Source organism: Bombus pascuorum, chromosome 4 (genome assembly GCF_905332965.1).
Source record: "Bombus pascuorum chromosome 4, iyBomPasc1.1, whole genome shotgun sequence".
NCBI lineage: Eukaryota > Metazoa > Arthropoda > Insecta > Hymenoptera > Apidae > Bombus > Bombus pascuorum.
The window spans coordinates 4,305,368-4,328,550 of record NC_083491.1 but is presented as its reverse complement, the minus strand read 5'-3'; the positions used below and the strand labels follow the sequence as shown (position 1 = coordinate 4,328,550).

General features: G+C 31.6%; 6 protein-coding genes across 7 annotated transcripts in view; 4 read left to right on the top strand and 2 right to left on the bottom strand.

The window, feature by feature from the left end:
* The first annotated feature begins 44 nt into the window (after positions 1 to 44).
* Positions 45 to 1,082, top strand: LOC132906285 (trafficking protein particle complex subunit 4). The gene is made up of 2 exons (XM_060958338.1): positions 45 to 314; positions 389 to 1,082. Exons 1-2 carry the CDS (start codon positions 140 to 142, stop codon positions 865 to 867), a joined length of 654 nt encoding a protein of 217 aa, XP_060814321.1. The 5' UTR covers positions 45 to 139; the 3' UTR covers positions 868 to 1,082.
* Positions 1,012 to 5,590, bottom strand: LOC132906272 (juvenile hormone epoxide hydrolase 1-like). The gene is made up of 8 exons (XM_060958301.1): positions 5,381 to 5,590; positions 2,817 to 2,928; positions 2,541 to 2,733; positions 2,223 to 2,464; positions 2,033 to 2,148; positions 1,768 to 1,970; positions 1,423 to 1,657; positions 1,012 to 1,346 (listed from the first exon to the last, which is right to left on the bottom strand). Exons 1-8 carry the CDS (start codon positions 5,437 to 5,439, stop codon positions 1,130 to 1,132), a joined length of 1,377 nt encoding a protein of 458 aa, XP_060814284.1. The 5' UTR covers positions 5,440 to 5,590; the 3' UTR covers positions 1,012 to 1,129.
* Positions 5,591 to 6,065: 475 nt separating this feature from the next.
* LOC132906276 (guanine nucleotide exchange factor for Rab-3A-like) lies at positions 6,066 to 12,066 on the bottom strand. Of its 2 annotated transcripts, none has more exons than XM_060958310.1 (8): positions 11,933 to 12,066; positions 10,259 to 10,568; positions 9,967 to 10,179; positions 9,655 to 9,890; positions 9,148 to 9,531; positions 8,937 to 9,039; positions 8,793 to 8,859; positions 6,066 to 8,731 (listed from the first exon to the last, which is right to left on the bottom strand). In XM_060958310.1, the coding sequence occupies exons 2-8, from the start codon at positions 10,481 to 10,483 to the stop codon at positions 8,652 to 8,654; spliced, it is 1,308 nt and encodes a 435-aa protein (XP_060814293.1). In that variant the 5' UTR covers positions 10,484 to 10,568; positions 11,933 to 12,066; the 3' UTR covers positions 6,066 to 8,651. The 2 variants fall into 2 exon arrangements, with proteins under 2 accessions (XP_060814293.1, XP_060814292.1); XM_060958309.1 differs by lacking the exon at positions 11,933 to 12,066 and adding an exon at positions 11,315 to 11,456.
* Positions 12,067 to 12,080: 14 nt separating this feature from the next.
* On the top strand, positions 12,081 to 17,130 carry LOC132906250 (tonsoku-like protein). Its single transcript, XM_060958255.1, has 6 exons — positions 12,081 to 12,218; positions 12,420 to 12,677; positions 12,757 to 12,925; positions 13,127 to 13,542; positions 13,618 to 15,606; positions 15,677 to 17,130. Exons 1-6 carry the CDS (start codon positions 12,206 to 12,208, stop codon positions 16,624 to 16,626), a joined length of 3,795 nt encoding a protein of 1,264 aa, XP_060814238.1. The 5' UTR covers positions 12,081 to 12,205; the 3' UTR covers positions 16,627 to 17,130.
* Positions 17,131 to 17,314: 184 nt separating this feature from the next.
* LOC132906251 (WD repeat-containing protein 35) lies at positions 17,315 to 21,015 on the top strand. Its single transcript, XM_060958256.1, has one exon. The coding sequence runs from the start codon at positions 17,319 to 17,321 to the stop codon at positions 20,871 to 20,873; it is 3,555 nt and encodes a 1,184-aa protein (XP_060814239.1). The 5' UTR covers positions 17,315 to 17,318; the 3' UTR covers positions 20,874 to 21,015.
* A 708-nt stretch (positions 21,016 to 21,723) lies between these two features.
* The window catches only part of LOC132906265 (glypican-4), a 137,193-nt gene continuing 135,733 nt past the window's right edge, over positions 21,724 to 23,183 (top strand). The window contains exon 1 of the mRNA XM_060958283.1: positions 21,724 to 22,203. Coding sequence (XP_060814266.1) covers positions 22,053 to 22,203 — 151 coding nt within the window. The 5' untranslated portion in view covers positions 21,724 to 22,052. The remainder of the gene's footprint in view (positions 22,204 to 23,183) is intronic.

The following is a 23,183-nucleotide window of genomic DNA, read 5'->3' as shown; positions in this document are numbered from 1 at the left end:
AACATAACCTAAAAAGTACTTGATATTTGTTAGTTGTATCATAAATAAACAGTTAATTGAAAACTACAAATAGATGAAGTTTAAAATTAGTAACTGAAAAGTGGAAATTAATTACATTGTAATTTGAAATAATATAATCATGGTTATTTATGGTGTTTATATCGTATCAAAATCGGGTGGACTAATATTTAATCACGATCACAATGTTCCACGAATTGAAAATGAAAGGACATTTAATTTTCCTCTTGATATAAAGTTAAATTACGAAAATAAGAAGATTGTCGTCTCATTTGGGCAAAAAGATGGAATTAATGGTAAGGACATCTCTCTCACTTCCAAAAAAATTTCTTTATATTTCACGATTGACTAATGTATTCGTTTCTTGCAGTGGGTCATGTTTTAACTGCAGTAAATGGTAGTCCCGTAATAGGTCGCGAATTGGAGAATGGGAAAGATGTATTTGAATTGCTAGAACAACCAGAGAATTTTCCTATGTCGCTTAGATTTAGTCGAGCAAGGATGACAACCAATGAAAAAATTTTTTTAGCATCAATGTTCTATCCTCTATTTGCAATTGCTAGTCAATTAAGTCCTGAACCCCGTTGTTCTGGCATTGAAATTTTAGAAGCAGATACATTTAGATTACATTGCTACCAAACATTGACTGGAATTAAATTCATCGTGGTAGCAGAACCTACACAAAGTGGAATAGAAATTCTGTTAAAAAGAGTATATGAACTATATGCAGATTATGCTTTGAAAAATCCTTTTTATTCGCTGGAAATGCCAATTAGATGTGAATTGTTTGAGACTAATTTACAAAGCTTATTAGAAAATGTTGAGAAGTCTGGTGCTAGCAACGTATAATCCATGATAAGGTAATTATCTTATAAATAATATTAAATAAAACTTATACAAAATCAATGTTGATTAAGTCAGGTGAAACTTGTAACATTTTGTATGACTGGTATTGTAAAGTACAATGTATTAAACTGTAAATGATACTGAATGTAAATAATCAAGATTCTCGTTTATATTTAATATGAAACATGTACAATTTATTAAAGTAGTTTAAAAAAATATATCATTACTTGTGCAAAAATGATTAAGAATTAAATTGAACTGCAATTTATACAGATTTTGCCTTAAGTTCCTCAGTTTTTTTAACAAAACTGAAAATATCATCAGCTAGAAGTCTAGGTTCTTCGAAAGCTGCAAAGTGTCCACCACGTGGCATAACATTATATTGAATTATGTTAGGATATCTTGATTTAAGCAAACTTTTAGGCTGAAGTAATAGATCCTGTGGGAATACTGCACAACCTGTAGGTACATTTATGGGCAATCTGAAATAAAATGTATTTTTAAACATTTGGTATAGGCACAAAAAATTCATAAATTTATAGAATGAGATAAACTTACTTTTCAACTTTTAAAGCTCTATATGCTGAATTAAAGTTTTCAGCATAAAGTCTAACACTTGTAGCAATGCTGTTACTGACCCAATATATCATTATATTGTCTAACAGCTCGTCTAGAGTATATTTTTCTGTTAAACCACCATCATCTCGTTCTTTATATGCTTTATTTGTCCATGTGCTGAACTTTTCCAAAATATATGCCGCTAATGCATCAGGCGAGGCAGTTAATGCAGCACCTGAGGAACAGTTTTATAAATTTTAAATCTTATAATTTATATATAATTCATATATGTATATTTAAACAATATACATCATCAATAACTTTCAACAGAAAAAGCAAAGATACCTATAGTGTCTGGCTTTGTAGCCTGTATGTGAAAATAACCACTTTCTTCAATTAGCGTAGACAAAGTTGTACTGAGGGGGTAATATAGCGAATAATGTTCGCTTACTCCTACTAAAGATGGGAAATAGCTACCAATAACTGACCAAGCGAAAGTAGACGCTGACATCAGGATGGTACACATGTTTGCGTGTAATCCAGTTACTCTAAAAATCAAATGCATAACGTTTCATTTCTTTTAAAAATTTATATTACTATTATTACTAACTTTTCGGGAAATAGAACAGCCATGTTAGCGGAAATAAGAGCTCCCCAATCACCTCCTTGGACATAAAACTTTTCAAAGCCAAGTCTATGCATCAGATTCTTGAACACTACAGCCATCTGAGAAAAAAGTCACCAGAGAATAATATGTATGTCAATCATATATTTGTGTAAATAAAAAAGAGAAGCGTTACCTGAGTAGTAGCCATGCCCGGTCGTACCGCTCCTTCTGAGAAACCGTATCCCGGAAGTGACGGTGCAATAACTTCGAACACGAAGTTCTGATTAGGCCAAGGTTTTGTTAGTATGGGTATAATTTTTTGGAATTCCACAACTGATCCCGGCCATCCGTGTAGAATTAGCAGGGGCAGAACTTTCAAGTTCTTATCCTTTGGTAGATTTGTTGGTTTCACATGATAGAAATGTATATCCAAACCTAACATTTTTAAGTTCTTTACTTTTAACTTTGTTTAGGATTTTTTATTAATTAAATATGCGAATTGTTCCATTACCTTGGATGGTTGTGATAAACTGAGGATATTTGTTTAGCAATGCCTGTCTTTCAGTCCAGTTATATTCATCTCTCCAATAATCAAGTACCGTATTGAGGTATTTAGTCGAAATACCGTAAGTCCATGCAGTATCTTCCAATGGTTGAACGTACGTTTTTCTATGTGTCAAGCGGTATTTTAAATCATCCAAGACCTTTAAACAGTTCAGGAATTTTTTTAAAAATATAATCAGAAGATTAGAAGCAAAAGATAAATCTTATTCGATTCTTTATTTACTTTTGCTGATACATCGATCTTGAAAGGTCGTATTTCTGTAGACTCTTTTCCATTTTTCTTCGGTCCCCAGTTTGTTTCCGGTAACGTTGGAACCTTATGTTCTTCCGTGGAACTAAACGAATTATTGAATTTATTTATATAATAAATAATAATTAGTCACAGGTAAAATAAGAGATCTTTGTGTTAGATAATTGTGAAAAAAGGTTACAATACTTTAAATATTAAAATTTCATGTTGAAATGTAGTTAGTTGATTGTATTTTTGAAAGTTTACGCTCATGACCTTCGTAAATTGAAATCATGTTTTCTCAACTTGCAAATAAGAGTGTTTTATCAAATATAACTTAGACGAACGATAAGATTTATTTTAAAAATGTAATACCAATATCTTATAAACGATGAGTAATTAATCTTCGTTCTTAAGCTACGTACAGACAGTACGAGGCATGTCTCGCGGATCTGCTTTATAAAGTATTCTATCGGTAAAAAATGTGCAGTATAAAATTATTTTACAGTGTAATCTCATGATTTAATTCAAAACAATAATATTTTGATATTTTCTGATAAGGGTAAATATTTTTTATACAGTAATATTTTGATAATGGCGTTTTGTTAGAAAATCAATTTACATAGATAGTAGCGTAAGTATTTTGTGAATAATATTCAAGATGGATAGAAATGCAACAATAAGAACATTCCTACTTGCATTTTATTAGTATGCTCATTTTTAGAAACGCAGAAACTGATCTTGATTTTGCGTTATTTGAAAATCATGTAATAGCAACTGCTATGATGATTAGATAACACCACAGCTGGACATTCTGCTCTTAAATTGTTCTAAGTAGTAACAATAACTCGTAATAATTTTATATCGTTATCAGTGAATTTTGAATTATCTTATTACAAATAAGAAAATCTAATCTCAATAGATGTCGAAAGATCTTACGTTGCATAAATGGAAAATAATATTGTTTGCTGTTTTATTTTATGCTTATGACTTTTTATGCTCTAATGTAAACTACACGTCGTATGTAGGTAATAGTTTAAAGGTAGATAGTGATAAAGTACAAAAGTCGACATTATAATAATATACTAGTTTCTAATGAATGATCATTACAATTTTTGCCAATCATCGCATGATATAGCGAAATTTATTAATAAAACAGTCATATATTAAATGATAGATTTATTACATCAATCTCTTTTAATCAAATGGATTTTCTTTTCTTATTTTAATCTTACACCGAATTATAAATGATTTGAATGATGGATAAAATCAAGCATTTAAGATTAAACGGCTACATTAGATTTGCAATTTTGTAAATATTATATTTATGCTTCGAAATATTAAGTATACGAAACAACGAAAGAAAAATACTTATATAATTCCATTTTGTCAATGTCATCGTTCTTCTTATTCGAATGGATCTATTGTGAAAATATCTTACGCGATTAGATATACTTAACCGAAGTTATTTTTGTATGGTAAAGCTGTATGCTGTAATATATATGTACTTGAACATATAGAAGGGAATATATGTAAAATAAATATGACCTTCCTTCATCATTTAGTAATTCTTCCTAAGTTCAACATGATCATACAATTCAATAGTAAATATTACTGACGCCAATATAGTTTAGTCAATTGATAGAAATGTTTTTCTTAGTTCTATATATTTGTGTATTATTTATTTTCAAATACAAAATCTAATTATAGAAAAAATTGCGTTAAAATTATAGATTAAATACTTGTTACTAGGTATTGCTATGCATGTGTATTTAATAACCTATTTTTATCGTTATAACTAGCGCATAGTAGTACGTTGTAAGTAGTAAATTGTAACTGAATAATCATAACAATTAGTTGAATTTGTTTTTAAGCCATAGTATCTAAGAATTCAGACACATTGATTTGTTGATTTGTAGTACATTAATAAATGAATATGGAAATTAATTTTACGAATGAACACGTATTACATTACATATGACATAAAACGTTTGTAACGGAAATTTGATTAGATTTAAAAAATCCTGTTTTCTCATAAAACATATAAATCATACGTGCCGAAGTTTTTAATTTTCAATATTTTCTAAACTTTTAAAATATTCTAAGTTTTTTTTCTAAAATACTCATAAATATTCAAATATTCCTTTGTTAAAAGTATCGATGAATATTAAGGTCTTCTTCTAAATTTAAAATATGTTAGAATTATACAATTATGCACAAAATTATACACAAATAAGATTTTCCTGTTTTAAAGCTAGTTTGTTTATAGATCAGTTAGACAATGGGAAGCCGACACAAAGTAATTATAAATTTAATGAACACGATATCTAAGAAAGCAACATTAAAATTTGTAAAGTGATATTCAAAATATTATGAAAATTTATGAAAATGTATGAAACAGCGTAGCGTCAGAAAAATTTATAACATGAAACGTACAGAAAAAGATCAAACATTAGCAATAACCGTTATGTACGGTTGTTTTTGTGGAGTATTGATGTTATTAATACTGTAGTTTTCACAATTTATTATTAATTATCTTATAACATCAATGAACTTACGATAAAAGGATAGCTAGTCCAGTGGCACAAAACGCTATCACCACTGCAATTTTCAACATTTTGTACCGAACGTGTTTTTCTCCAGTAATGGAATTACACAACTAGGTAACAAGACGTGTGATCATGAGAAGTGAGACTTCAACAAACATTTATAGTAGAGATTTGTAGAGGGATATATTGTACATTGTACATCGTACATCGTACATCAGTATCAAAGTAAAAGAGAGGGAACTTGATTTTCAACACCATCTGCTGGCCAATTGCAATAGTATATGTATATACACCTATATGTATGTAGTTATAGCTACAAATTGGTACTAGAATAATTTGTTATTACATTTTATTTTCCTGGATTATAAAAGAAATGATTGTAGTTAGAAAATAAAAAACTATGATTTTGTAATAAAAGGAGGAAACATTTGCGATGATTCAATAGATGTTTATCATAATTGCTATTTTTAATTTTAAATGAATTCAATGCGTTTCATAGCAATTTGTAGTATTAAAAAATGCTTAAAATTACAATATTGTTTTCAAATTAAACGAAACGCTTAACTAATTTTTACGTAAATTGATTTCAGTCTAAGGAATTTGAAATTTCAACCGGAAATGATTTCGTATGTATATCGTTATTTGAGCTTATACGTAATATAATTTTACGATAAAATTGATTCGAATACAAGTATAATATTAAAACAAATAATTTTATTCAATAGATAATTAGGTCGAAAAATAATTACAGTTGCAATACATAAAGCTTATTAATAACTAAAGATCATATACTTAGTACTATCCTAATGAACATGAAAATTTATTTTTAAATATAACTATGGTACTATTACAATTTAGTTCCTTGACAATCACTATTACATTTTCTTTGTATAATTATGCAAAAATCGCTTTTGTCTTTCCGAATCTAACTGTATCTATAAACCACGTCTAAATAAAACTCAGTATGTATATTTCAATAAAAATCATTCAGAAGCAATCTTTGGCAACTCTGAAGAATTTGAACAAGTACTATTAGGAATATTTCTAATTGACTATTTAACATATAAATCTCATTACCATTTCATTTCCTATTATTTCGACCATTAATATTTAACATATTTAGTTCATTTATACCTCAACCTTCCACAACGAGAGCGTTATTAAACATTTTCGAACACATTTTTTTACTTTTTGAATTGGATACAACAAAATAATACAAATTTTTAAAATAAATCTTTGTAGGATATATCGCTTTGTACAACATGTACTGATGCATACAGTAATGATTATTTGCAAGAAAAAGCTAACATTTATTTTGATTTAAAAATCTTATTTTCAAAACAAATTATCTCGAGTTAAAACAGGCCGCGTTATATTTTCGTATTCGAACACATTCATTTTGATTTATTGTATAAAACTCGCTAATGAACCAAGTTCCTAAAATTAGTTTAAGAGATGTGTTTGGAAGTATTTTATGCGGATATCTTTTTCAATAATTATCATAAAGCACCATTAATACGCAAAGAACGTATCTTTAACGATTACTTACATAAGTAATTTACATATATGTTTATATAAAAACAATTTTATACATTGAATTTAATGCACATTTTTTTGGAAGAATAAATTTTTTGAGTCTTAGATAAGCGAAATTTTGTCTCAGTCAGATAAAACAATTCATAAAAATGTAAAATCAAATATATAAAACTTTTTTATCAACCAAAATTAAAACATTTTCATATGTAACAATAACAATGTTTGATTGTATATAGTATATTAGATATTAGATATCTAATTCTGTATAATCATAAGACAAAATTAGAGTGTTGCACTAGAAAACAGTAACAAAAAAATTGCTTCAACTGTACTACAATTTGGTACATTGTAAAAGATGATTCTCTAACTATAGCACACACCAAATATTCATAATTTCAAATATTTTTTATCACTTTAGTCATATGTTAATTATATGACATAATATATGTATAGTGTTTCATATAACCCTTAACAATATACATTTTTTAAATATGCGCGCTAATTACCAGGTACTAGTTAATATTTGCAACAGAAGAGAATATTCTTTGAAATGAATATAATACAACTTTTTCTTTGAGGATAAACTACGTACCTTTGGACAAAGTTTTTCACGAAATTTTGTAATATGCAAAGATCTATAAGTTACTGTATATATAAAGATGATAATTATCATTGTATTCAATATGATATCACCCGTTCTTAGATTAGGGTTAAAAATACGAATTTTAATTATTTTATGTCATGTAACTCATTATTAAGCACAATAATAATTATATGCTTTTGTTTTTGATTTTTGGTAAATTATATATGGCATTTTTTAAAACTTCCAACAAAATTTGACATATATATGCATTAAAGAAAAACACTGAAATAATTTCATTGCTTCAATGTTCTATGACACGTTTACCATTAAATTATGAATATACGCTAAAAGATAAGTTTTTTTAAGTAAGTCTAGGATTTCATTTGTTATGTCCAAAGGTATGTGTACTTATATACATAGAATATACAAACAAAGATAATGTAAAAGAGGATTTTAGAAGACATTTATACCTACAGTCTTTTTTAAACTACAACATTTACACTTTTTTCTTAAATGAACAAAGACAAAGGCCTGCATTTACCTGCTGTCATTATACGATTTGAGGAGAATAAAAACAATAGCTGCTAATAAATTATAGAAATAACGAAGTCATCTCTTTTTACGTGCTGCGATTAAATCGCTATAACTATAAAGCTTAAACTAAAAGCTAGTCACGCGTTATTAATAAGCGGAAAGTCAAAAGGCACCATGTTCCCAATATCTTAGAAATACTTGATTGCACTTTAAAACTGATTAAAACATATTTATGCTCGCTATAATAATAAAATAATATAAAGTGAACTTTTCAGATCATTAAAGGAAAGTCTTCGATATTTTGTTTGTGAATGAAATAAGATTCGATATTGTAGAAATTATAATCTCAATCGAAATGGTTCATAAATTGATTTGTATAAATCCCTCCTTCTATCTTAAACAATTCGAAGCGTTTCACGCTATGAGTAGAGGAATCTGAGAGCTTTCATATATTAAAACTTTAACACTTACTCTACAAAATCTCGATCAGTAGATAAAAAAGATCGAGGCTAGTTGGAACGATTAAAATTTTTAACAATCTACAGTTGATACTTGTAAACGAATAATAACAGATCCATGGCCTAATTTGTTATATTTAAGACTAGAAAAAGTCCTTCATGGAGAGCATTAAGACGATAGTGCGAGGCCCAAACGAGCAAATGCCATTTCCTTCCGTAATCGAGTAATTTCCCAATAAACATCGTGAACTGTAACAATAATTAAATTTCTACACTACCAGAAAGGTAAATCAGTATAATGAATATTTACCTGAGCTTTTAACAAGGCCACGTTCAATATAACGTAAATAATTCAAAAAATCGCAGACCGCTATAATCTACAAAAATATATTTAATTTTATATTCACATATGTAAAGATTAATAATAAATTATTTACAAAATTTAAAAACTTACTCGATTGCGACAAATTTGTGATATGCTGTACCACTGATTTTCTTGATCTCCGAATCTCATACGATAATAACATTGGCGCGGTGCTTCAAGCAATACACATTTTCTAAAGAAACAAAAAAAAAAAAAAAAAGACAAAAAGAAAAGATATGTTAATTTAGTATAATCAGAAAATTTCTAATATATCGCTATGGTATTAAAACACAAAATTTACTTTGGAAAAGTGAATTTAGTTTTGTCGCTGATCGCTTCGATAAAGATGATGCCATCGAGAACGGCTTGTTTAACTTTTGTACCCAATTCTTTGTTAGGGAAATCAAGGCAAAGATCGATGTCTTCTGTAAAGATTCTACCAACAAAAGGATCACCTTTGTCTACACATGGATTAGCTTTCCATTTAAGAAACTCTGTATGTACTCTAGGGTCAACTTCGAGGCCAAAATCTTTGCATTCTTTATCTTTCTCCTTATCTGAATCTTTTTTCCAATCTCTTTCTAGTGTCTCTCGATCCGAAGGTAAAGATGATCTTTGTTCTTTCAGTGGGGAATCCGGTGGAGAACTCTCTCGACCGTATTTTAAATTGAAATGCGACGGTGATCTAGATGCAAAAATATTTCGGATATAATTTAAATATCAACCTCCATTTATCGATATTCCTGATAACTAACAAAAGATATGATTAGAAGGATTTTAATTATAATGATAGTAAATGCAATTTTACCTTCGATGTTTCCTTGCAAAAAGACCTTGCTGAGTATCTTCACTGTTTGGACGACTTTTCGTATCGATCTGCGGATGTAGATGGAAGTTTGGTTTAGCCGGCGTCGAAGTTAACACTAACGTTTTTAGAGCTGCTACTTCTGCAGCCAAAACTTCAGCTTTCATACGACTTTCCTCCAGTAGACGCTCTGCTGTAGCTTGACGTACATTTGCTTCTCGTACCATGTTATGTGCCTCCTATGTATATATAAAAATTTGCTCAATTTTTCATGCCTTTATGTTACATATTAACGACATAGTTCATGAGATTTACTTGAAAGAGGCTGGCAGTGAGTTCCTCCAATTCAGCTTCAACATCTTGTTTAATTCTTGAAAGTCTTGTGACTTCTTCATCTTTCAATTTTAATTCCTCGTGTGCTCTCTTAAGTTCATCTTGTAATTTTGCTACAGCATGTTCCTTTACTTCTGCTATAGCTCTACCCCATTGTAAAGTGGTTGGTGAGGGTGGTTCTCTTTCCTGAGAGTTCTGAAAGTAACACATGAGCAATATCATTACAGCAATATAAATAAATAATTGTAATAATAATTGAATTACAAGAAATTACTTGAGAATCCTTTATACATAATAATGGTTTTGAGGAGTTATTACAATGGTTGAGTTTTGTTGAATCATTAATGGAATCTTTGTTGTTTATTATTTCGGCATCTTCTTCATTAAATGTAATAGGTAATGGCTTGATACAATGATTTTGATTTTCAAACAATTTATGTTCATTCTTGTTCAACCTTGCCAGAGTGTCACAGGATTTTGCAAGTTTTCTTTGTTCCATCGTTGGTGAATTTCAATATCGCAATTGAACATTGTGGAGCTTTCTGGTATACGTAAATACAGGAGTGATCTTGGTTGAACTGGAACTAAACAGATTAGATTGTGAAAACAGATATTGCTTGGTTTAAAAATAAATTTCCTTAATGGCAACATTCTTTAAAAGTATAATCTCCTAAAATATTCTTGTAAGCGATGAGAAATGACCAAAATAAATATACAACTCTGTGTGTTACACAACTCTGTATGTATATATGTTGATTTCTAGATCTATAAAAAGAAATGCTGCAAATGATTCTGTCCATATAAACTAAATTAAGACATTATTAGTTTTTAAATATTTATTCTAATATAATAATAAATTTATATATATATATATATTTATATATATGAAGAAAAGGAAAAAATAAACAAAGTACATTAAATATTCCATATTTTATCAAATTAATAAAAAGATTGAAATAAAAAAAAACAATGAATTTCTATTAATATATTTTATAATTATCATTCTAATCGCATAAAACATATAAGACAATTCTGTTGCGGACCTTTCATAACGGATACCTTAATTAATGGCAATTTATGTATCTCGGCAATTAAAAGGATGACGAGAGAATAATTCCGTTAGGCAAATGTCCTTTTTTTATTTATATAAACAAGCTTTTTCGTTGTAATACGCAATAGAGTATTGAAATATTATTTCAACATGTTGTAACAAAGATTAGATTGAACAGCATCCAAAGATGAGAGGAAAATTCATCAACGAAAAACGGATCCGCGCGTATCGATCCAAAGACGGTGTGATTCTAATGCTTGGCAGCATTCTATAACTTACCCGTGAACCTTTCTTTACGCAACTCTCCTGCCATTAGTGGGTCTGACGAAAATCATCAAATGATACCAGAGAGAAAAAAGCGGAACGGTATAAAGATTTTTTTCCACAATATGTCAACTTGGTGTCAACGTGTAAAAAGAAACAGCACCCATCACCTTTACGCGACCCGCAACACGGCCCGACTGAAGTCACATAGACAAGAGTATAACAGTGAACTTTCAAGCGCCACAGGTTACCCACTGCTAAATGCTCGTACTACCTCGTACCAGGTCGTACTTATGCTCCGTAGATTATGAAGTCATTGAAGTTCACGCGCGTCTTGAATTAGGCGAAGAATTACGAAAGTGAACGTCGTAGCACGCGTACGAAAATTTTCACTGAAATAAAACTACGCTACGATACGCTACGAGATTCGCTCATTGCCGCCTTTTTAACGTAATTAGAGTTAAAGCGATTTCAATTGTGCTCAATGCCGCTGGAATTTAATCTGTTATTGTTTTCTCACGGTTTCGTTTCACGTTATTTCAATTATACAGCTGCTGCTAGCTTTAGAAATACTTTAGAAATTTGTAAATTTTATTAAATATTTTGGATGAAAATTTTTAGCTGCGACAGTACCTTATTTTTTCAGCGATCGATGGTAATTTCGATGTCTAGTAACTTGATAATTTTGTCACGTTTCTCCATCAAAGGCACTTCATGCTCTATTCTTTACCGTTATGAGGCGTCTGCTGCAGTGTTTGATGCTTTTCGTGCGTGACTATGCTTTCGGTTTGATGTTCCTCTTTGTGTTCGTGTGACGGCATAGTCCCGATCGCACGAGGTCCGAATTGGAGTCCACGAAGTTGAATATGAATCACTTATTACTGTGATAATTGATATTTGTAAATAATGGATATCGGAAGTGAGTAGTATTTTACTTGCTCTTTTCTATTTTAATATTTATAAGAAGATTATAAATATGAATGTGATGTTACCGAAATTAATATGTATAAAAAAAATGTATGAAGACTAAGTTTTATTGTATGATGAGAGTTAGTAAATATGATTTCTCTAGTAAGTAATATAGTATGCTATATATACAGAAATGTTGATTTGATAATAGGATTAATTAAAAAGAAGAAACGGGTCAAGCGTGATGGCAACCTTCAGCAATTGGCTGAAATTGTTAAAGAGCTTGGTGACGTATACTTTGAAAGTGACAAGTATGAAGATGCTTTGCAGGAATATACAGAACAACTGGAAATTTGCAATATCCTAGGAGATAAATTAAATATAGCGGTTGCTCATAGAATGATTGGAGAAATACAGGCAAATCTTGGCAACTACGAGGAAGCATTGAGCCACCAAAACCTTTACTTGGGTTTGTATTTAAAATATTCATTGTGTTAATATTTTTAATTTATATAGCACTATAATAAAAACATTTTTGTGTTAGGTAGAAGGGGCCAAGGAGATACAAAATTTATTAGAAGAACAACGAGCTTATGCAACATTAGGTAGAACATATTTTTGTTGGGCTGAAAGTCAACCTGAAGAATCTGAAAGAAAACCTGATGCTCTTATAAGTGCAAGACAAGCGTACACGAAGAGTATACGTCTTTGCAATGAGTATTATATCTTATTTAATGTCAATAAATTTATATTATATATTATATATAAAATATATAATATAATATAGTATAATATATATAAAATATATAATATAATATAATATAATATAATATAATATAATATAATATAATATAATATATATATGATATTAATTTCCTAAGCAGTATATTATAAAAAGTATATTTGTATTTTATTTAGATTGGGTGATACTAACATTGACCTAAAAGAATTAATGACAATGAGGGCACGATTGTTATTGAATTTGGGATTAGTACTAGAAGCTGAAAAAAAGCATCAAGAGGCTGTTGATTTACTGGAAAAAGCTGCAGGTTTATGTAAGACACACAATTTACGGGAAGATTTCTATAGAACGCAAATTGCTCTCGGAGGAATTTACGAGCGAAATCGCGATTATGATCTGGCTTTAACACATTTTGAAACTGCCGTTGAAGTTGATAATTCATCTTTGAAAGCGGAAGCACGATTTCTTCAAGCAGAATTGCTTTTAAAAATAGGAAAATGGACCGAATCACGAAAAATATTAGTGCTTCTTTACGTTACGGAAAACTTACCACAAAATCTGAAGCATCAAGTAGAAAAATGTCTCAGGATAGGTATGATTTAAGAGAATATAATTATTTTTATGGTTTTATTTGAAATATTTGTTTCAAAAAATACTTTGTTTATAGTTGCAACATTACAAACAACTGAAGAAGCTTTAACTACAGAAAAAGATACCAGCATTAAGTTGAAATATTATGAGACATTAGGAGATGCGGCAGTGGCTGCACACTGTTTTGAGGAAGCCATAGAATATTACAGAAAGATGCTCATGTGTGCGGAAGAAATAGAAAGCGATCGCACAGGAGCAGCTTTATTAAGTTTAGCCCAAACATTGAAGGATGTTGGACGATATAACGAAGCACTGGATTTTGCTCGTAGAGAACTAGAACTATGCACAAATCCACGTGAAATATGTAGATCTGCTTTGTTCTTAATAGATTTATTGATAACTATTAAAGCAAACAACAAAGAGATTGAAGATATTTATAGTCTAGCCTCGAAAAATGCAAAAGCTTGCAATGATATTTCTTTAGAAACAAGTGTTTTAAGAGAATACTTGAATTATCTAACAAATACCAATAGAACAGAAGAGATAGGATCACTTTCAGAAAAGTTAGATACATTGGAAAAATTATGTAATGATACAGATAGCGAAAGCGAATCAGAAGAAGACAATATTGGCGCAAACATTTGCTTGGAAGATTTGTCGGATGTTGAAGCAGAATTAAAAGTTAGAGAAAATATTAAAAATAGAAAACGAACGAGAAAGACGTCGGTTGCTATAAAAAGGAACGAAAAAGGAGAAACACAACTTCATGTAGCTTGTATACATGGGAATGTTGAAACCGTAGAAAAATTATTAGAATCTGGTCATTTAACGAATGTTAGAGACCATTTTGGCTGGACTCCTCTTCATGAAGCAGCTAATCATGGTCATGTCGAAATTGCAAAGTTATTATTAAAATATGGTGCAGATGTAAATGATCCTGGAAGTTTGATGTGCCAAGGAGTTACTCCTCTTCATGATGCGGCTTCCTGCGGCAATTTTACCATGATGAGATTTTTAATCGAACACGGAGCAAATGTGGAACTTAAAACGAACGATGATGATACTGCGCTAGATTGTCTAAAACAATGGAGGAATCGTGTTGATGTTTTATCTTCTGAAGATCAAATGGAGTATGATGAAATGCACAAATTATTGTCTGCTATGATACCAGCGAGTAATAAGAAAATTTCGAAACGATCTCATTCATTATCATGCAATCCAAAAACTCACAGCATAGATGAAAATGTTGTTATAGAAAAGATCTCTGCAGGTGAAGATTATAAAAGAACTATAGCTAGATTGAAACATAGGAACGATCCAATTGGAGCTTCTTTGTCCTCTGTGAAACGAAATGTAAATCCACTTTTGAATAGCGAAGAGGTTCTTTTGGATGATTGGTTGGAAGATGATATCAATGAAAGTATAAATAATAGAAGGTGCTCTGATGAACATTCCTCCTCAATGACAAAGAGGAAATCAAGTAATGGAAATGTCGATGTTGAGAAAAATTTAAAACGGCAAAAAATGAATGATGAAGATCAAGTAATTGAAGATAATGAATGTGATGTAACAGAGGAGGATAGTAATGATAGTTGCAGTATTGAAATAAGACGGATTTCTAGTGAACGTAAGATTCAGAAAAAAAAACAGCAAATGTCGTTGTTATCAATTGGATTTACTAAAGATTCTACTTCTCGAAGTTCTTCACCTGTAATTCCATTTAACACAGGATGTGAATCAACAGAAATCAATACTATGAGATCAGTTATTTTAAACATCCTTATAGATGGAAAAATGTTTAAAACCCAAATAGAATTTTCGAATACAATGAGACCACTGGTAAAAGAAATTGTAGCTGATATTGAAACTAAATTCTACAATAATACTGGATGTAAAGTAAAACTAGATCTAAAAACTATGGATGGAATTGCGATCAATTGCAATAACGTGTTCACGATATTAAGTGAAGGGGATATTGTTAAAAATTTGACATGCGAAATAATTGAGTTGGAAACTCCTTCTATTGTCGAGCGATATGGTGCGATTTGTAAAAATTACAATATAGGTAGATATTTTATGAGTAAGTATACTTATTTTATAATTTTCAAAATAATCATTATTTTTAATATTTTTAGATATTCGAGAATCCATATTAAAGTGTTTGAAATCATGTGAGAACACGTTTACTTTGCGATTAAAACAAGAAGATATAAGAAAAGAAGAATTTATATCTTTATTGAAAACTCTAGAATATCAAAAGAATGTTCAAATATTAGATTTATCCGGTGGTAATTTATATGAACTTGGAAAATCTTTAAATGATTGTATTTTAAGATTGTCAGCTTTGCAAGAATTGTGCCTTCAAGGATGTGATATAGATTTTAAGTGTCTAAGTAAATTAGAGAAACTACCTCCACAACTTAAGTTTCTTGATCTCAGCTATAATCCTCTTGGATCATCAAGTCAAGAAATCTTATTCAAACTTTTCACCCCTTTAACACAGCTTCGGACATTGAATTTGCGATATTGTCAATTATCTAATTTTCGTTTTCTTTTAAATAACAATAGTCTAGTAAATTTAGATATTTCTTGGAACTGTTTCAGTGAAGATGAAGTCTGTGCCACTTTACAAAGACAATTACTTAATTTGAATTTATCAAATACTATTTGTTCTAGGGATTTTAATTTGGTTAAAAATATTTTTAATAAAACAGATTTTTCATTTGTTAATTTAGAATGTTTAGAGCTTGCTTCATGCGAATTATCGGATATTGACATTAGAAATATATTGTCACGTGTATCGAATCTTTCGAAATTGGTGCTTAAAGGAAATAGAAAAGTGGGAGCACAATCGCTAAATTTATTATTGAAATACACACCAACATTAAGACATATCGATGTTAGTGGATGTGAGAATATTACTGAATTTCCTGATTCCGAAGTATTTATTGAAAAACCCGAGATTTGTACATTAATCGTGAGTATGTATCCAGAAGTGTGTGACTGTTGGGTTCGTTTATGGCGAGGGAAGGGTGTAGTGAAGAAACTGCCGCATAATCTTACTATTTTTAAACCGGTACTTTAATATTTTTATACATATAATACTATGTGTGCATAGAATTGAAAAGAATTACAAATTACAGAAAGCATTCATTTACTTCAAAACATATTTCATCATTTTCTTTAATTTGTAGTAGCCTAAAAAATATATTTTTATACAAACTATCTTTTGTAAATAGTAAATTATCTAAATATGTCCATATTAGATTTCTATAGATATTTCCTAAAAAGACAAATTTGAAATACCGGAAGTGTAGTATATTTTACTGCACTTCCTGTCATTAATGTGAATGGGAACATTTAATAAAGTCCAATTCAATGTATATCTGTCATCAAATTTTAGTTATTTTATACTTTACAGTAACCTTTCCTTCAAACTGGTGTTCAATCGAATCACAGAAGTTATAAAAAATGCATGTAGTTAAATAAAGGTAATATTTAAGTAACATGCTAAAAATGTTCTATAACAGAAAATATTGTAATATACATTGTAAATATTTTTAACAGGCAATAAACTTTGTTTACCTTTGCTCCGTTTTTTAATTACGAATGCTATCAACATTGTATAATAATGTAAGTGAACAATAATTCCAATCATAACAATTTAAAATCGACTGAATCATTATAGCATTAGTTTTCATATGCTGCAATCATTTCTTTCAGAAGCTGATTCAGTAAAGAATACGAAATAATTGATGTTTATTAAATATTTACAAAATGTTTGTATACTTGAGTAAAAAAATAGCAATACCAAACAATTTTCGTCTGAATTGTATAGCATGGAACCAAAGGGAAGGTTATATAGCTGTTGGCGGAGAGGATGGTCTTTTGAAAGTACTTAGAGTAGACTCCAATGTAAGTGGCTCTACCAGTGGTGGGAGGTCTAGAAACTTAACTGCTGCAAGTAATTTAAGTATGAATCAAACTTTAGAAGGTCACAATGGTCATGTACAAGTAGTTACCTGGAACGAACAACACCAGAAACTAACTTCAAGTGATCAGAATGGTGTAATTATAGTTTGGATGTTGTACAAGGGCTCTTGGTACGATGAAATGATAAATAACTGCAATAAATCAATAGTTAAAGGGATGGCATGGAGTTTAGATGGTTTAAAAATTTGCATAGTTTACGAAGATGGAGCAGTTATTGTAGGTTCAGTTGATGGAAATAGAATCTGGGGCAAGGAATTAAAAAATACAGCTCTTGCTGCTGTACAATGGTCTCCAGATGGGAAACTATTATTGTTTGGCATAAAAAATGGGGAAGTTCATCTCTTTGATAATCAAGGCGTATTTTTAACAAAGTTAAATATGATACCACTTAATGGTGGTCAAGTACAAACGATAGTTTCATTGCAATGGTATGATGGAAGGAATGGTTATATCGGCATAGATTGTCCAACTTTAGCTGTTTGCTACAGGAATGGTAAAATACAGCTCATGAAAGACACTAATGACGATAATCCAATTGTAATAGAAACTGGTATGACAGTAGCATGGTGTTGTTGGAATAGTTATGGGTCTATATTAGCTGTAACTGGGATGTTACCATTATTGGGCAATGGAGAAACAAAGGACACTAATGTCATTCAATTTTATACTCCTTTTGGTAAACATATGAGGACCCTAAAAATACCTGGTAGAGAAGTCACCTGTTGTGCATGGGAAGGAGGATCACTCAGAGTGGCTCTATCTGTTGATTCTCATATCTATTTTGCAAATATTCGTTTGGATTATAAATGGACTTACTTCAGTAATACAGTTGTGTATACAAATGAGAAGATTACCAAAGATGTCATTTGCATTATATTTTGGAATACAACGAATAATACATATTGTACTAAAAATGTAAGAGCATTGATCTCCATAGCTTCACATGGAGATCATTGTGTTTTGGCAATAAAAAATGACCTTGCTCAAGGATCAGAGCAATTTGCACTCTTAGTATGCAATACAATTGCTACTCCAATAGATACTAAGTTTATAGACTTAGAGCCACTATGGGTGACCATGACAAATAGTGTAATTGTTGCAGCATCCAAGAACAATTTCTTGGTTTGGAGTTATCGCACTCCTCGTAATTCCATGTTGCATGTAGGACGAATTAGAAGAGATAAAATTTACCATATTGACGAAACTCCGACCGGGGTGACGGAAGTTATTCAAGATTTAGACAAAGACAGATCCTTCGAGGCACCTATTAATACTAAAGCTACTATGGACCCGATTTGTTGTTTGTGCGCAACTGATAAGATTTTATTGATAGGCAGAGAGTCGGGAATGATTCAAAGATATTCTTTATCTCAGATAACTCTTACAAATAGATATAATACAACTTGTAAGCTTTACAAGATTGCAATCAACTGTGATTCATCTCGGGCATCTATTATGGACACGAGTGGCGTTCTAACTATGTTAGATTTAGAGACTGATTTCAAGAAAAATACTTTGAAGGATGGAGAATCAGAGGGCGAAATAAATAAGTTCGAAAGAAAGGATGTTTGGGCCATGTGCTGGGCACAAGACAATCCCGCTCTATTAGCAATTATAGAAAAAACCAGAATGTACGTTTTAAGAGAATTCGATCCCGAAGAACCGATATCCTGTTCTGGATATATCTGTTCATTTCAAGATTTAGAAATACGTTGCGTTTTATTGGATGATCTAATGCAGAAACCAGAAGATACAAGAAATGACTTAATAGTGGATCTAGAAGTGAAATCACTGAGGGATACCAGGGAATTATTGATGAAAGTAGGATTGAAAGAAGCAAATAATTTCATCCAGGACAATCCACATCCACGATTATGGCGCTTATTAGCAGAATCAGCTTTACAGAAGCTAGAGTTGGAGACTGCAGAAAATGCAATGGTTCGTTGCACAGATTACTTAGGTATACAATTTATCAAACGTTTACAGAACGTGCACAACGATCACCTGAAGAAAGCCGAGGTGGCTGCATTTCTTGGCAATTATGACGAAGCTGAAAAATTATATTTAAATATGGACAGAAGGGATCTTGCTATTTCTTTACGTCAAAAATTAGGAGATTATTTTCGGGTGGTACAGCTAATGAAAATGGGTATTGGCGGGTCTGATAAACAAATGGAGTACGCTTACAATAAAATTGGCGAATATTATGCTGAAAGACAGAATTGGGAAGGTGCAAAAGAATATTATGAAAAGAGCAGGAATCTGGAGAAACTTATAGAATGCTATTATAAATTAGAAGATTTTGTTCAATTAGCAGGGACAGTGCAACAGTTACCAGATAAAAGTCCCCTTTTGAAGATGGTAGCAAGAATGCTAGGTTCCGTGGGTATGTGTTCCCAAGCAGTAGCAGCATATATAAAATATGGAGATGTGAAACTGGCCGTAGATACGTGCGTTCGTTTGAATCACTGGGACCAAGCAGTCGAATTAGCAAAGACCTATAAAATGGCCCAGATAGGCGAATTATTGAACAAGTATGCTAATCATCTTCTATCTAATGGAAAGAGACTACAGGCTGTTGAATTATACAAGAAGGCAAATCATAATTTGGAAGCAGCAAAGTTACTGTTTCAATTAGCAGAAGAGCAAGCAAAGACGAGGACGAATCCTCTACGCGTGAAGAAGATTTATGTTCTAGCAGCTCTGTTGGTCGAAGATCATATCAATGCCGCACCAGCTGCTAAGGGTGGCCGTAGCAACGTTGTGATGGGTTTAACAGAAAACAACGAAGATACTCGGGTGATAGAGAATGCCTGGAAAGGGGCAGAGGCTTATCATTTTCTCTTATTAGCCAATAGGCAGATATATTCAGGGAATTTTGATGCAGCCATGAAAACAGCTCTGAGATTGAGAGAGTACGAAGATATCTTACAACCGGAAGATATTTACTGCTTGCTTGCTCTATCAAGCGCAGTCAATCACGCTTTTGCAGTCTGTTCCAAGGCGTTTATTAAATTAGAATCTCTAGAGATTATTTCAGAGGCGGTCAGAGAAGAATATGAGGATTTGGCTGTGGACATCTTCACCAAACACAGTCCTCAAGATGTTCGTAATTCTAAGGCAGAATGTACAAATTGCGAGAGTCTGGTACCCGACTGGTGTGTCGCCTGTCCTAACTGTATGACCAGGTTCCCTCCTTGTATTATCTCTGGCAAACCGTTGATGGACCTGAGCAATGCGTGGATCTGCACCGTTTGCAGACACCATGTGGCTACAGAACGAGATGTAGTTAATATTAATGCTTGCCCTTTGTGCCACAGCACGGTTACATATATGTAATCGATGTGTGTGAGTATGTATTGGACATGCATTATCAGACAAATATGTTATGCTTGAGCTATAACAGACATGCCGGTGAGCTTTAAGCTTGCCATTGAAAGAGCATGTTTCATTTTTATAGTAGCATGCACCACTTAGAATGTGCACTGCTTAAACGTATTAATCCGTGTTACGATTTAGATAATGTGTTGAGTATCTGGTTGATTTATTGAATCGATAAGATCAATTCGTAATTTTCTGACTATTTAGAATTTATGATTTAGAAACGTGTGATAATGTGATTAGTCAAATTTTCAATGTTACTTATCACCGAGTAATTATATCGTTATTTTACTTTGAAAAATATTATTAGGGACACGTGAATTAATAACAATTTTCGTAGTTTTAAAAATGAATAATTTCTGATCTCATTTGTAAGTCTGGCGTCTTATTCTTGTGTAGTATTTTGTTATCTTTTTCAATTTAAATTATGAAGCTTCTCCATTTTAAATATCTTTTTATATTCTACGCATTTAAGACAATGTACTTATATAATTTAATTGCATAGTGATAACTTTTAATGCAAATTCCGTCCAATAACTGAAATATTAATACCGTCCATTATATATGTATAAATACATACATATATATATATATATATAAATTTATTAATTTTTATATTATCATAATCGTCTACATTAAACATATTTTAGACTATTTTATATGTTTTTTTAATGAATATTTCCTTAGAGCATGCTTTATTTAAAATTTAACTTATACAACAAAATTCAAAAGAATTACCGGTCTGCGCATGGCAACTGATTGGCGCGTAACTATCGTGCTACAAAATTTGAATTATCTTCCACTCAGATGCCTTCGAGTATCGCGCATGCGTGTGTCGTTGTCGGCACACGTTCTTTCCACGAGTTGGTCAGTGTGCGTCGAACCAGCGAGGAGGAGATATTACATCTGCTATCGTTCCTTTTTCACGGATATTTACGGCGTTCCTTTCAAATTTTGTTTCCTCGATTATCGAAACCATCGTGGCGCTACCCATTTTGAATTGTCAAACGTGCTTGCAAAGCCGAGTCACGATTACGAAGTCACTTTCCCGCGAATGTACAGGCGTAAGTGTCGTATCCCGCGTATTTGTCGCGTCAGTTCGTGAGTGTATCGCGAGTGTCCGCCACGGGAATAATTATGAGTGGTATGCTGTCGATGTTATGTGTTATCCTGATCCTTAGCGTTACGACGACGACGGTACGCGCCGGATTGAAATGTGACGCTGTTAAACCTTACTTCGAGTCCCAAGGCTTCCCGGCCACTGACATTCCCAAGGAGGCGATTTCCTGTAAGTTTTTATTTTCATTTTCTTACTCTGAAATCGATTGAATTTACGTTTCGAATCGTTACGAATCGTTTGCACAAATGGCGCCAATTGTGGAAAATTTGAAATTTACGACGTGATTTGAGATTCGTAACGGTAACGTCGGATTCCTTGAACGTTATTGGTGAAAATTAACAATTAGAATCAAAAATTTCAACTTGGAGCGTGTTACGTCGTAACGCGTTCTAATCTAACAATAATTTGTAAAAATGTAAGATTATTCCAATGTCATCGGTGGAATTAATAGTGAATTTTTATTTTACGTTTTTATCAAGAATTTCATTTCGGGGCAGATTACGTCGTAACACGTTTTAAACTAAAGATGGCACGAATTTTAGGAACTTTGAAATTATGACAGCTTAAATCTAAACATTCACAATGTTTGTAATGTCGGATCTCTTGAATATTATGGGAGGAAATGGTTAAAGATTCGTCTGATTATTTCGAACAGAATCGTGCATTCAGCAAGTTTTTATATTTCATTTCATACTTTTTTATCGCTTAATTAAATAGTGTCGTATATAACGAAAGGATAAAAAGTGGATTCGAAATGGAATTCCGATTTAGTTTGCGTTAACTCGTTGAAAAGTTTCCCAGAAGAGTGAGAAAGAAGAATATATGATGAACGGATGAAAAATAAACGCGGAGAAAATTAAAGCTCAGAATTAGAGTGGCCGGGCTCATAATTCACGGCCATTCATGATTTATCCTGCAGAATTTCGTTGAAGTGATTCGCAAAGAGGACACGTTCAACGAAATATTTATGGCCGATGAATTATGGGCTGTGTTTCCTCGCGAAGGGGCTGCACGTGGAGAAAAAACGAACGGAAGAAAAATTCCGAGAAGTTCTCACGTCTCGAAACTGGATACACAAATGTGCCTTAGCTTGCCTCGCCCGTATGTTTGCGTGATTAACTATCGAAGACTTAATGAACGAAATAAGC